The sequence below is a fragment of the Zalophus californianus genome, chromosome 6 (genome assembly GCF_009762305.2).
Source record: "Zalophus californianus isolate mZalCal1 chromosome 6, mZalCal1.pri.v2, whole genome shotgun sequence".
NCBI classification, from domain to species: Eukaryota; Metazoa; Chordata; class Mammalia; order Carnivora; family Otariidae; genus Zalophus; species Zalophus californianus.
The window spans coordinates 143,763,349-143,778,581 of NC_045600.1; the positions used below are offsets into that span (position 1 = coordinate 143,763,349).

The 15,233-nt window shown below is 45.6% G+C and overlaps 1 protein-coding gene across 4 annotated transcripts in view; it reads left to right on the forward strand.

The window, feature by feature from the left end:
* Positions 1-15,233, forward strand: part of EFL1 (elongation factor like GTPase 1) — a 118,645-nt gene that overhangs the window by 78,603 nt on the left and 24,809 nt on the right. For all 4 annotated transcript variants that reach the window (XM_027571620.2, XM_027571623.2, XM_027571622.2 and 1 more), the window contains 2 exons: positions 9,801-9,932; positions 12,081-12,228. In XM_027571620.2, the coding sequence (XP_027427421.1) occupies positions 9,801-9,932; positions 12,081-12,228 (280 nt within the window). The remainder of the gene's footprint in view (positions 1-9,800; positions 9,933-12,080; positions 12,229-15,233) is intronic.

The following is a 15,233-nucleotide window of genomic DNA, read 5'->3' on the forward strand; positions in this document are numbered from 1 at the left end:
TCTCAGTAGTCTTCAAAATTCGATTTGTAGTATGGTATTTTATTGCCAGATGCAGTGTGTTTAGCATATTGCTAGACATTTAGGATGTTCTTTCTTACAGTGATGAAAACTGCTACCCTGTAGAGATTTTATTGACCTGTCATTTTAGAAGAGGGCAGCAAATGAGAATGGATGTATCAGTTTTGGGCCCTGTCTTTACTTGCTTTTACTTCTTTTTAAGCTGAGTCTCCCATCAATCCAGTCTCTAGTACCGATTCCTTGGTCCTTTATTAGGGGAGTTGATACCATACCAGTACTACCAACTGCTTTCATTTATTATAAAATTAAAGCCCACTACTACAATAATGTAAGCCTCACTAATATTTAAAGTGATATATTCTTCTTTCATTCATCTATGAGGTGATCTATCCACGGGAACAAGGCTTTGAAAGCTCCATGAACTGGCAAAAGTAACTGGCTTGCATTAGGATGACCTATGTTTGCTTAAAATCTAGTTAACATTCTAGTATTGTTTCTTTTCTTCTTAGGCATTACCTTTCTTCAGGTATCAATGAGTTGTACCTGTGCCATAGTAACCATGCTTCATCAGGATGTGGACACATGGCAGTAGTCTCAGACATCTCAAACTCCAAGGCTCAGGGACTGAATAAACTATCAGCAATAATGTGAGCTTTCAGAATGCTCTAGGGGCACTTACAGTAGCAAAATGCGAGAAAACCGAATGTAGGGTCTTGGTCTTCGTTTCCATCCCCTCCATGGTGGCCAGCACAGACCTGTAAACCTAAGTGGTCAACAGATATTTGTTGACATAAATCTAAAACGCACAGGAATTATATGAAATTTTCCTTCACCAACTGTTTTGCTCTCTACTCTTAAATAAATCATGATATATGAGGTTATAAGGTACTGTAGGACCCTCTAAATTCTGTAATTACTAAATTGACTTTGAAGAAAATATTAACCATTGGAAAAGTGATCATCATGATTGGTAGAGGACACAGTGATGGGGTCAGGTGACGCAGGCCCACATCTAATGCCAGGATGGCCTGTGAGGGGATCTGGAGATTAGGGTCTTTGTGGAACTAAGAGGGAACAGGGCTTTCAGTCCAGGGCTATTCAGATGGCTCACTCTCAGAACCTTGATTAACCTCAAGAAGCATTCCAGCTCCCCATCAGATAGGAATCCAAAACTCCCTCAGCGGATACCAGGCACCAGGGAAATCCAAGTCGGCGGTCCAGGGGTGAGAGCATAGTTTCAGTGTCTAGGGCATCAACTGGCTAATGCAGATGTAACACATATGCAGGGTAATTGCAGGGTTTATTGCTGTATGGTGAAACAATGCAAGCATTCAAGGCACAGAAGCAACTGAAGGCTGGTTTGGGGTTTTTTTTTAGTCTTCTGGTTAAAAAAATTTTTTTATGATCATAAAAATAGCATATAATGTAATGAGCATCCACCTAGAAATGAAATTCAAAGATAAAATAATACCTGCTTACCTAATTTCAAAAACATCAATACAGTTCCCTTTGCTCTGATAGGAGGATAAATAAAAGAGAAGTGATCAGCAATGAAATTTAGTACATTGCGGCATGCAAATGCTCCGGCTTACCCTACTGATGGCATCATCAAGTCAGCAACTCGCAATCACCGGGAGCAGGTGCGGCTTGATGCAGATATATGGTACTGATGACTCAGAGGCCCCAAGTGGCTGTCGATAACATGGTGAACAGCTCATTTTCAGAACAGAAGTCCTGAAAACTCAATGTATATTAAATTGTGAAGAAGGTACTTTGTAATTAAAAGGGAGTTAGATTTAAGCTCAGGTCATTAGAAACAGGTTTATCCAGCAGAACACTCAGAAGCTGTGCGACCTGGGGAATCCTTTGAGGGGGACGTTTGCACACATTGCAAGACCCCTGGGCCCCGGCCCTGCCCTCTGAATGCCAGCAGTAGACCCCAGCCAGAAGTGCCCCCAGGAGAGACCTGATCACCTAAATGTGTGCCCCTAGAGTCGTATCACAGCTTGTGGGATGCTGCGGGCGCACCACTTTGCCTGTTGCCAGCACTGTGGGCGGTATACAACAGGAAGCCAGACTGGCAAGTTGCACAGTCCAGGCGTACTTTGCCGAATGTCTACACTTGTTCTCCCAAGAGGTCATGACCATCATTTCTGTCTCCAGTGCAGAAGACCTACTTTTTCTGCACCTCTTTACCAAACCCGTGTTCTCTTCAGACTTAACGCCACTTGTACTGGTGTTAAATACCACCTCTTTGCCTTAATTTGCATTTACCTTGTTATTATTTAGATTAAGATTCTTTTTTATATGATTTCTGACTGATCAGGGCTTCCTTTTCTTTCAGTCACCTCTTGGAACTGCTGATGTTCTTCACCTGTGTTACTAGTGGGTTGTCTTTCTCATTGATTTCTACTAGTTCTTTATATATTATGCTTACTAATCCTTTGTCTTTTAAACATTGAAAACATTTGGTAACTTTTCATTTTGGGCATTTTTGTGATGCAGTTCTTATAATACAGTAATAGTTACCAGTCTTCAGTGTGTCATCTTGTGATTTGTGCTTTCAGTTTTTATGTTTCACCCCGGTCTTCGATCCCTGTGAAGTCCATTATTCTACGTGCTGCATGGTAGAGGTATGCATATTATCGTTTCCATATCATTAGCTAATTTCTCAGTGATGTTCTCCCAGTGGCCCCTCCTTACCCCCGTGCCGCCCCTCGGTCACATCCGGGTTCCCACATACGTGGTTCTGGGCTCTTTGCGCGTTTTCTCTGCCGTGTAATCAGGCACACCGCCGTTGCTACGCTGTCTGTACATTTGTTTTCCTTCAGTTGTGTTACTTTCCCAAGAAAGGAGTTAGGAACGGACCCTTGCTTATTTGTCTTTAATGTGATCCGCAGCGCAGAGCTTGGGGCACTCTTCTCTGGCCTCATGTGCATCCACGTTGTCCTCCGTCTTCTTCCCTGGATCATTTCAACCAGGATCTGTTGTGCGCCTGTGACGAAGTTGCCATTTCATCCAGATGTGACTCTGCCTCCTGCCTTTAATTGGAAATATTTCGAGTGTAAACATAAAAAGAAATCTGGTTATAACTTCCTGGTTGTGTAAAGTCGTATCTCTTTTCTTTCTTTTAACCTGAAAACATTTCCAATGTTGTTTTAAACTGTACTAGGCATTTTGTGCTTTACTTAAACCATTTGAGTTGAAACGTATCTCAGAGGAGCATCCCATAAAACTGTATTACTATGTAAAATATAAATGTAGGTCAGCGGGCCAGGATACAAAGCTCATACATGGATCTATGAATATGAATTTTATGCCTCAAAGGAAGTTATTATAACCTTCTTTACAGTTAACCAGTTAATAGCATATATAAAAAAAATTAAGCAGTTCATACCATATACCAAAAAAAACCCCGAATTGGTCACCAACTTTATTAATAAAACAACAACTACCATAAACACCAGGCAGGGTCCCCGAGAAGTGGAAATAGTGGGCTGAAAATGGTCTGCAGTCCTGCTTGCCCACAGGGCCTCTGCAGTGGTGACCGGTCCCTCCCTGGGCCTCCAGTGATGCCGTGTCCCCCACGCTGGAGTCGCCTCCCACCACACCTGCACAGTTGTCCCCCACGCCCGGGCAGCTTCTTTCTCTCTCGCATGAACAAACCTCGTGCTTCTCTCCTTGTGATGTTTGTCACAGTGTCTTGTCACTGACTATTTATCTGCCTTTGTCCCTCTCCAGATGTTAAGCTTTGAGGACAGAACTGTGCTCATGTTCACGTGTTCATTGAAAAAACTTCACGAAGTGCCTTTGTGCCCCTGCCCTTAAAACAAAGTCATCAAAAAAAGTACAGAAAGTTGAATAAATATTCATTAGTTTTTTGAAAGCATAACTTTCTAAGCTTTTAAGCTTAGATCGCAAACAAAAAAAGGCTCAGAAAAGGTACTAGAGAGAAAAAATAGGCACAAAATGAAAAGAGAAACTAGAGTCTGGAGGGAAAAATATGATGAATCACAATATTTATCCCATAAAGAACGTACACGAATGACGGGGACATTTAGGAACCTGAAGGAAGGGTAGAGAAATGCTTTGAACAGGTAATCCTCTGCTTAGCTGTCCACGTCTGAAATCCGGATCTGAAATCTGGATCTTAGCCTCGTCTCTGCTTCCCGGCTCCAGGGTCACTGCCAAGGCTGCTGGCTCCGCTTCGGGTCTAGTTCGCCCGCAACCGCCCTCCATGGAAAGTCCGGGCGCGACGTGGCGCTCGAGTCCCCTAAGGCCCTGTGTGTGTCCCCGGCAGCCTCCTGTCTGCACCGCCCCCCCCTCGCTGTTGTCCCTCTGCCGCGGGCCCCCTGCACGCCGCCAGCCCCCGGAACACGCTGGGGCCCAGGCTGGGGTTCCTCTCCCCACCACCCCCTTCCTTCTCGTCAGCCCTTCCACTCGGTTTCTGCTCCAGTAGGAAACATTCTTTTGTAATGCATTAATTCCGTGCCGCTTCCTTTCCCCTAGGCTAGCCTCTGGAGGTCCTTTTCGTCCCGGTTTGACACACCAAGAGATAACTTAAGGGCTTTTTTTTTTTTTTTTTTTTTAACTGACTGCCTTTTTATTTGCTCAGAGATAGGGTATCAGGCAGCATGTAGTGATCTGTTCCACTTCCAGGCCTGAGATGGAATTTCTTCCACTATTTTAAGATTTTATTCATTTATTAAAGACAGAGAAAACACGAGTGGGGTGGGGGGAGAGGGAGAAGCAGACTCCCCGCCGAGCAGGGAGCCCGATGCGGGGCCTGATCCCAGGACCCTGGGATCATGACCTGAGCCGAAGGCAGACGCCCAACTGGCTGAGTCACCAGGCGCCCCTTCTTGCATTACTTTAATCCTAGACCTCCCTGCCCGTGTCATTCCCCAGGGTGGGAGCCAGGCCCTATGGTGTCAGTCTGTTCCTGCAGGAGTGGAGGTGGTCTGGCTCCCTCAGGATTGTTTCTTGGGGCATAAACTGAGACTCCATTGTGACACCCAGTTATCACTTCTCCCTGGTGCAGGACACTGCAGGGCACGCTTCTGCCTGTTCTCTAATATAGACAAAGACAGCAAGCCTCCACATCTCTAAAAAAGGTATTTTTATTCCTCAGGTATTCCTTTTTCTCCTTACTGTAGTCTCCTCTGAGAATAAGGTCCCCCGGTCTTGATGTAACTTGCCGAAGAACTATTATTAACTGGTTATCAGCTCCATCTGTCCCTACGAGAAGAAGAAATTCTGACCCGGTGATGTCACTGTTGTAAGATTTTTCCCAGGGGCCTCTCGTAACACCAAGAAGCTAAAGGGCAGTTGATTTAATAGACTTGCTTAGCGTCCTGGGGAAACTTGACCAATCCTCTGAAAACCTTGGCTAAGCAATATTGGTCCACTTTGAAGCTATTTATTACATTAGCCAAGGAGGCCTGGAAAAGGCCTTTGATCATATTTTATATTCATGTACCTACCTGCCTACCTACCTCCGTGACAAGTTATAAAGTGCATGGATCCTCTGTGATACCATCTCTGTAGCTGAGTCAAAGGGAGAGGAATCTGAGTTTCGCTGAAAGATACAGAATAATGGCATGAAACTTTAGGCAGAGGATATGGGCTTCTTTGGCATCCAAAGACAGACGAACCTAGATTAGAAGATGGTCTTCCAAAACCAGTGGTTCCCTAGATTCGCACCGCCCTGGAAACCTGTACTTAATTTTTTTTTTTTTTTTTTTTTATCCAGTTGATCCTAGAACGACACGTGTTTGAACTTTGTGGGTCCACTTATATGTGGATTTTTTTTCAGTAAATGAAGTACAGTACTGTAAATATATTTTCTTTTATGATTTTCTTAATGACCTTTTCTCTGGCCCACTCTATTGTAAGAATGCAGTGTAGAATATAACACACAAAATATGTGCTAATCAGCTATTCATGTTATCAGTAAGGCTTCTGGTCCATGGCAGGCTGTGAGTATTTAAGTTTGGGGGGAAAGTCAGAGTCCCACACGGATTTTTAACTGCGCAGGGTCAAAAGCATGTGTTGTTCAGGGCTCAGCGGGTCTGTTGTTCAAGGGTCTGAATCCTCATGTCCCTTCTGAGGTCATGTTCACTGTTCTCACAGGCCTGAGGCTCTGTAGGCATCCTTGCTGTATAACTTGCACTTACTTCGGTGATTTAAAGGAAGCTGTTAACTCAGGTGGATTAAACAGATTAAGAGGAACAAGTTGATGGTTCTTGAGCAGTAATGTTAAAGTTGGCTTGAAATGAAACCGTGGAGGTTAGGAGACCATATTCTAGCTAGAGCATTAACATGTTTCCCCACAAAGTGTTTTTTCTTTTTTTTAATTCCAGTACCATTTTTATACCAGCAATGAAAGTGCACTTCAGCATCCAGACTTCCCTGAAGATAGTATTGCTGTTCTCTGTCCAGATGGGCAGTGCATTCGGTCCACAGGAAGCAGTGTTAGAATTCTGTGACAGTTTCACCGTCTTCCTGCCCACCCATGTGACCTTGTCCTAGACTCATTCAGCTTTGCATGTGGGGAGTTGCTCAGAGTAGAAGAACATTGTCAGCAAAGGGCCCGTCCATCTCTCAGCCTCCGTATTTCCAGTCTCAGACCGTAAAAGATGCTTCTTGATATTGTTTCTGGAATACTTTCTAAAGGGAATTAGAGAGAGCCTGGGAAAAAATTGGGTCCTGACAGTGCTTGTACAATGCTGCTCTTTGAGGAAGAAGACTTTGAAGGGGGTGGTGGCCGGCCCGGCGAGGGCCTGCGGACACGGTGCGGGGGCTCAGCGGTTTCTTGTGTGGTTACCTGTCACCCCAGCCTGGGAGCCAGAGTTCCACACTCACATATATAAGTGTGCTTGTGGGGGGAAGAGTTAGGACCAGAGAGGACTTGGATCATTTCTCTTCAACCAGACAATACTTACCGATGTTCGTATAGAAACAAGCTAGCTTTCTGGGTGGTACCCCATGTTCCTGCTTCCTCAGCCTGTTTTCTCCCTCTCTCTTGTATTGAGATCATATGCCTTTTTTGTGATAAACATTACCCCCCCCAAAAAAAAGCTTGTCCTCTCTTTAGTCCTTCAGCCAAATTGATGGCATGCTAATTTCTGATTTTTTTTTTTCCCGAACTGTTACTTGTTCTGTCCCAGAAATTCTGAAATGATTCTCTTGAGGGAACATGTCCTTTACCCCCCTGAGCCCCAGTTGAAAAATGCCTTAGCAGATGTCCTTTCTGTGAAGAAAGTGTTCCTACATAATTGCTATCACTGTGACCAGAACAACAGAAGTAAAAGAGAAAGGATAAAAAAATTGTATGGACATTGTAACGGTAAATTATGTGTGCCTGTGGGGGCAGGGCAAGAGGGAAATACATCAAAATGAAAACAGTGACAGTCTTAGGATGGTGTGATTCTGGGTATACTTTTATTTTTTCAAAATTGTACTTGATATCATTTGAAAACAAAAAGCTTCTTTTAAACTGTGTTTTTGCATAAATATCAGGTTGTACACTCAATAATTATCTGGTAGTATTTCAAGAAATTCTCAAAGTGATTTTTAAATCTTTTTTTTTTTTTTTTTGTGCTTTGCCCAAATAACCTTAATGGTCCCTTTCCTAGATTTTAAGATTGTATTTTAAAATAAGTAAAAATGGTGACACATAATACAGGTGGTGGATATTTTTTTACTATCTTTGGAACATTGCTTCTTCTATAAATTCTTAATCTTGACTAGGAATACTGTGGTATTGACTTTTCTCTTTTCTGTTTTTTGGGGAATTATAGTCATGTTCATAAATCTGGACATATCTAAGCAGCAAGAATAGATTTTGTAATTTGAGTAACAGAGTGCAGCCCAGACATCCAGACAGACAAGCCTTCACAATATGCTGACCATCTGCAGTCCACATCCCTGGTGATACAGAGGAAGGCCTGGCCTCTCTCGTTCCATTAAAGACCACAGGCCGTGTGTGCAGGAAGGACATGTGCGCTGGCCAGCGGGAATGCAGGGTCTGGCCTCAGGGGAGATGATGTTATTCCCAGTAGACTTGGTGGGAACTGGGGCAGACCCAGATCTGTTCCATCGTTGTTTAACCAGTCGGGGGAGGTAGCAAGAAGCTGGGGCCGGTGTAGACCTTTCTGGGTGCTGGGCCAAGAGGCACAGTGATAAGAAAGTTACACCTTGGGATGCCTGGGTGGCTCAGTTAAGCGTCTGCCTTCGGCTCAGGTCATGATCCCAGGGTCCTGGGATCGAGTCCCGCATCGGGCTCCTTGCTCAGCGGGGAGTCTGCTTCTCCCTTTGCCCCTACTTGTGCTCTTTCTCTGTCTCTCTCTCTCTCTGACAAATAAATAAACTAATTTAATTAAATAAATTTTAAAAAGAAAGAAAAGAAAGTTACACCTTGACCAGATAAATACACAGATGTACAGGGACTAAATTTAGTACCTTGGAAACCTCAGTCTGGGGAGGGTCCCCTGCACAAGAAAGGTCTAGAAATCATGTTGAGCTAATGATGTTTAGTGTGAGGCAGAAAAGGCTTCAGAGGATCTGACAGATACCTTCAAAATCCCGAGGGTGGTCGGTGAATGTGGAGGCACATCTTGTGAGGTCCTCTGGGGAGCCAGACAGGGCATGTGTAGCCATGGGGTGAAGACCGGTGTCCACGTGATGGAAGGAAGATTTCCTTGTGCTTGGAGCTCTCCCTTAAGGCATCAGGTGGTGAATTCTGGAGGTGTTCAGCAGGGGACGATGGAGGTCTGTCCACACTGTGCAGTCCACCAAGAGGCCTTGCCACCGCCTCCTGAGCTTGCGTGCCGGAAACTTCTGTTTCAGTTCCCCTCCCAGGCAGAACGTTGGGTTGTGTGGCATCCGTCACCCCGGTCCCTTCACATCAGGGTGTCAACCAAAGACAGCAGCTTCCTTTCCTTGCTTCCTTCCCTTCGTTTCTGAGCTCAAAATGGAGACTGGAATGCTGATCGAATGTCCCCGCCCCTGTCCCCTGTGCCCTCTTCCCCTTCAGCGGATGGCCTGCCCTTCCGTGCCCTTCCCAATCTTTACCTTAGCCCAGAAGCACAAAAATGGCCTTGTGTGTGTAACTCGATTTCTTCTAGAACGATGTCTGCTCTTACTGTGGATGTGAGGCTCAGCGCGCTCCTTTAGCTCTCCTGTGCTCCCATCTGCTCAAAGACCGATGCCCTCCTGGAGGGTCTTAGGCAGCCATCTCCGGGAGCCTGAAGTGGGGAGGGCGGTGGGAGGGGGTGGGAAGGGGGCCGATGTCCTCTTCTAAAATTGGGGTGGTATGAAGGGTGACTTGGGTCAGGTACCCTGTAGCAGCCTCAAACTTGAAGTCTCTAAATGCCCTTGAGCCCTATGCAAGTATTTGGGAAAAGAGACTATTTCTGTAGAGATTCATCTTCATCAAATTAATGTATTTTAAAAACTAAGAGCTACAATTAGAAATAATTAGTATTTTCAGATGTATGTATCTGGACATGATCACTTCTGTGATCAAAGTTAGGGATGTGTTAGCCGAGTTTGATGTAACTACGTGATTTGTGCATCTTGAAAACAGTAGCCCACAGAATTCTTGTCTTTTTAACAGCAATTGAATAGCATCCAGGGGTGCTGGTCGGCCTCGTTCCTTGCCACATTTTTAAGTGTGTCTCCTCCCTGACCCATATGCTGGGTTGATGGTCTTATTTTCCTAATGTCATTTCCAAACTGATCACCCTTTATTGACCGCACAGATCTTTTCCTTCCTGCAGGTATAGGGGGCCTTCAAGACTTCGTGCTCAAGTCGGCGACCCTGTGTAGCATGCCATCTTGCCCGCCATTTATACCGCTCAACTTCGAGGCTACCCCTATTGTGAGGGTTGCTGTTGAACCGAAACACCCAAGTAAGACAACTTTGTTTTTAAAAGCCTGTGATGTTCATGACACCTTGTAAATGTGTGCATTTCGTACTTGGTTCCTCACTATTTGCTTCAACAGTGTGCTGTGGATTTTCATTCGGGTGTGTAATAGGAGTGATCTTCCCGCCATGAGGCCCTGCATGCCACCCGCTCACCAAAGGGAGTCTGACCTCTGCCTTAGGAGCATGGTATATTTAGGCACCTTCTCCCTGGGAAACCTGGATCCTTCTTCAGGGCAGAGACAAGGGCATCTCTGCACCCCCACAACCCTGGCATGGGTGGTGCCTCAGCAAAGCTCATGTTTTATGCAATTGTTTCAGAATCTTGGCCCACGCTTCTTGCTCCAGAATCTGTCATATGCTCTTCCCTGAACTGTGTAGATTATCTGGACACAGAGCATTTCTGGCCTGTTTAGAAAGCATTCCCTGCCCCACCCGCATATGGCAGATCATGTAATAACTAGTGCTTCGTCTTTGGTGTACACCATTTGCCTGACCGGTCCTCAGTAACCCTTGTATTTAGCTCCCCGTGACCTCGCTAACCCGTGTTCCCAGTGCTCGCTGGCAGGTCAGTGCAGAATCTCCAGACTGTGCTCCCAGGGACCCAGAGGACAAACGCTGTCAGATGGTAGTTCTCTGCCAAAATGGAGGACGGTCCCGTTGCCCTTGCACACGCATACCCCTCCTCGCCCCAGAGCTGGGGCCTTCCGAAAGCCTGTCTCGGCCTCATGTTCCACCAGATGGCCTTAGCAGTGAGGCTCCCTGGGCTCCTAGAGCAGACACTCAGAGGACCGCCTCTGTGACCTTTGGGCTCAGTCCTGGTGAGCAGCCATCTTCGTGGGGACCCGGAGCTGAGCGTCCTTTCGGGGCCGCCATTGTGGACCACAGTGCGGGGTGGCTGCATGGATTTACCTTGTTCTCTCTAACGCCGGCTTCCTCTCTGGGCCCTCCTGGTTTGCTCTTCTCTTCCACTGCCGGCCTGGCTCTGGCCGCTGTCAGCTGCCTCCGGCCCGTGTGTGTACAGGACAAGGAAGTTTAATTGGAGTTGTGACGTTTGAGTCTGGCAACTGTAGCTCATTCTTAGGCCTTTCTAGTAGGACTCAGTTCTTCTCTATTCCATTTAGATCTAAATGTTTAAAAAACAGAGAGTAAGGAAATAATTGATCATTCAGACCATGATGTTTTCATAGAAATTTATAGTCTTTGAACTCTGGCGGCTGTGTGCCACTGGCCCTAATGGGCAGCCGAAGTGACTTCCCTGCGTTGTGGTGGCAGGAGCACAGGGACCTGGTGCCCAGCCCCGGCCCATCCCGTAGCAGACGCTCAGTAAGGGTGATTTCCTCTCCTTAAATGAGGCGATGCAATAATAGAATGACTTAGGATGATCCATCTGGATGCCAAGAGTTTTCCTCATGTCTCTTTCATTAGAATGTTCTGAACTTTGTAAAAAATAAACTAAAATGATTGAGAAGGAGCACCCAGTTCTCTTCATAATTTTAAAAAGAGCATTGCTCCTTTTTCCCACCAGATATATTGCTTTTGCTAGATTTACCGTGCGTGTTCTTGCCTGTATTACTGCAGCCCGTGTTCCCACATGTCCGTGTCTGAATTTTATACGCACTGTTCTGTCTTCTTGCTGTTGCTACAAGGTCCATCTCAGTGCACACTGAGAATGCCTGGGAGTACTTCTAACGCTGTGCTCACTCCTGTGAGCCCTCAAGGGGTAGTTACTGTGAGTTTACTCTGCCCTGGTCCCTCGTGCCCCTCCTTACTGTGGGGCGGAGCCCCTCTCTCCGTGGATGCTGTGTCTGCCGTGGATGCTGACCGCTGGGGTGGCCACCCTCTTGGACCCAGACTTCCCAGTGCTCCTGCCCCCGAGAGCCACTGGGTGGATGTACTGTGTGCTTCATGGGCTGCCTTTGCTAGATCACAGGGTCCACTTTAAAATCCAGTTAGCAGTTTATATACAAAGGTTTCCTTGAAATCCCGATGGTAAGTATTTGTCATGATCTCAATTTTTCTTATATTATTAAAAGATGTTGATTTCTTATCTTTATCAGATCATTTGGTAGATTTTTAAGCAGGTTTTCATCTTTAAGCAAGATGAAAATCAGCCTTCATCTTGTTAACCTAGGTGAAATGCCTCAGCTCGTCAAAGGAATGAAGCTGTTAAACCAGGCTGACCCCTGTGTCCAGATTTTAATTCAAGAAACGGGAGAGCACGTTTTAGTCACGGCGGGGGAGGTCCACCTTCAGCGATGCCTGGATGACTTGAAAGACAGGTAGGTTGGTGGTAGTCGGGGGTGGGGCTGGGGGGTCGGTGTGTCCAGTGGATTCTGAGTTCCACTGGACATACATGGCTAGTTTTTGGAGAAAAATGAAAGGCCCTCAATTCAAGCATGAACTGTTACTGTGCTGTTGGATCATAGATTGTTTTTAATGACTGACACTTTACTTCTGTACTTGAATAATTTTACATTTTCAAGCTTGAGTCATACAATAGCTTCACATGTGAGTATCTTCCTGTGAGCATACGCACACGCATGTCAACAGAACAGAGTCCTATGTTGTGAGCTTAGAGCGACTGGGACTGACTTCTGTCCTTCCTCATGTCGTCTCCACAAGGTACACCTTCGGGAAATCTTTCCATTTCTCCATCCTGGTGATGGGACCTGTCATAAAGTAGGCATCCCAGATCATGTTTTGTCAGTAACATTTCTCTTTATTCCCAAGCTAATGTGTGTTTATCATAGCAATTAGGAAAATACAGAAGGATGAAAAGAGGCACTTACCACACGGAGATCATGTCCGAGACGGTCGGGCCCACAAACCCGCAGCCTGTGCTGTGCGTAGTCCCGCGTACATGGACGCCTGCATGGGAGCAGCTCTGGTTATTTGGTTACCATAAGCTTCGGGCTCACCAGCTGCCATACATTGCTGGCGTGTTTTGTAGGCTCACGATCTATATCGTCCTTAAGAAAGGCCGGTACAATTCACTCTGTAAGTGGGAGAAGGTCTTTGAAAATGCTTCTTTTCTCATATGTAGCCAACCCTGTATATTATCATTTTAAAAAAATTTACCCAGTCTGGAAGACAACTAACAGGTGTTCATTGTGAATAAACACATTTTCTGTGTTTGTAACTAATGATACTGAAACATTTCTTTCTGTGTTTATTTGGCCATTCATTTTTCTTCTTTGATGAATTGCCTTGTAATGGCCTTCCTTCCTCTTATTTTTAAAATTTTGGGGGACTGTATTAATTATAAATAATCAACATAATTATTATTACATGCCAGTCACTGTGTTAAACACTGTCTCATTTAATCCTTATGACGAGTCAGTCACGTTGGTACTGGTCCGACCAACTATTACTACTGTGAAGATACTGCTGCCGTAGTCCTCCCGCCGCAGTACTCGTGCCATAATCCTCCCACCGCAGTACTCGTGCCACGGTCCTCCCACCGCAGTACTCGTGCCACAGTCCTCCCTCCGTAGTACTCATACCACAGTACTCCCACCGCAGTACTCGTGCCGCAGTCCTACTGCCGCAGTACTTGTGCCACAATACTCATGCCACGGTCCTCCCGCCGCAGTACTCATGCCACAGTCCTACTGCCACAGTACTTGTGCCACAATACTCATGCCACGGTCCTCCCGCCACAGTATTCATGACACGCTCCTCCCGCCACAGTCCTCCCCCCGTAGTCCTCCGGCCACAGTCCTCCCACACAGTCCTCGTGCTACAGTCCTCCCGCCACAGTACTCGTGCCACAGTCCTCCCGCCGCAGTACTCATGACACGGTTCTCCCGCCGCAGTCCTCCCCCCGTAGTCCTCTGGCCACAGTCCTCCCACACAGTCCTCGTGCTACAGTCCTCCCGCCGCAGTACTCATGACACGGTCCTCCCGCCGCAGTCCTCCCCCCGTAGTCCTCTGGCCACAGTCCTCCCACACAGTCCTCGTGCTACAGTCCTCCCACCACAGTACTCGTGCCACAGTCCTCCCGCCGCAGTACTCATGCCACGGTCCTCCCGCCGCAGTACTCGTGCCACGGGCCTCCCGCCACAATACTCGTGCAACGGTCCTCCCGCCGCAGTACTCATGCCACTGTCCTCCGCCGCAGTCCTCCCTCCGTAGTCCTCCGGCCACGGTCCTCCCACACAGTCCTCGTGCCACAGTCCTCCCGCCACAGTACTCGTGCCACGGGCCTCCCGCCACGGGCCTCCCACCACGGTCCTCGCACTACTGCTCATAATGGAATAGCATGAGAACAGGTGCCCTGCGGTGCCATCCTTGGGGATGTTGTAGAAGCTCCTGCCAGAGGGGGAGTTTTCTCAGCTCTGTTCTTCAGCCTAAAATGATGTGGCTTATTCCTCCTTTAAATGTTTTTATAGGCATGATTAGTACAAAACTGGAAGGCAGATCTTTCGTTTCCTCAATGTTTGATACCATTTCTTACAATTTCTGAAGGTTACAATATTGGTTAGAGAATAATGCTAATTGGATAAATCTTAAGGTATATTTTAAGATAATAACAGCTCTCAAGAGGATTTTTAAAAAACTATTGAAATGTTATGTTCGTTTTTCGGTCTTTGAACTAAATTATTTTCTCTTGTCACACTCTGCTGCCAATTAAAATCCATGTTAAATAACCTTACATTTCTCAGGCCATTAACTCCTCTTTAAAAAGATGCTTTTTGGCACTTAGAATTACATTTCAAATAATGTTTTCCCATAAACCTAAAATTGATTTTAATTGATTACTGCTTATTTGTATCTTTGTTTAGTCTTTTTCATTTTTTCCTAATGGCTTTCATTATGGGTACTTTTTTATCCCAGGAGAAAAAAACTATAGTTCATAATAAAATTAGTTTTTATTATGCCCTTAATGTGGCATTAAAATATTTTAATAAATCAGTTTATTTTGGAAACTACTCTGTGTAAACCTTTTTAGAAAATACCCTTATCCAAATACCTGAAAATAATTTAGACTTACATTGAATGAGGCTAACAAAAGCAGAAATCTATTTGCTTTTCAAAAAATATATACTGCTTTAATAAGATACTTGATGAATTCTGAAGTGCTTGTTATTTGCTTTTCCTAAAAATTCTAGTTTCTAAAAGTGAGGACACCTTCCCCTTTCAACACAAAACAAAAATAATTTCCAATGCATTGTGGCCTGGTGCAGTAGAGAAATGACCTCATGTTCAAGCACAATATTGTCTGTCCCATGTCAGAGAGAAAACCTGGAGCCCACGTAGGGAAGAATCCTCTATTCCACTTGAA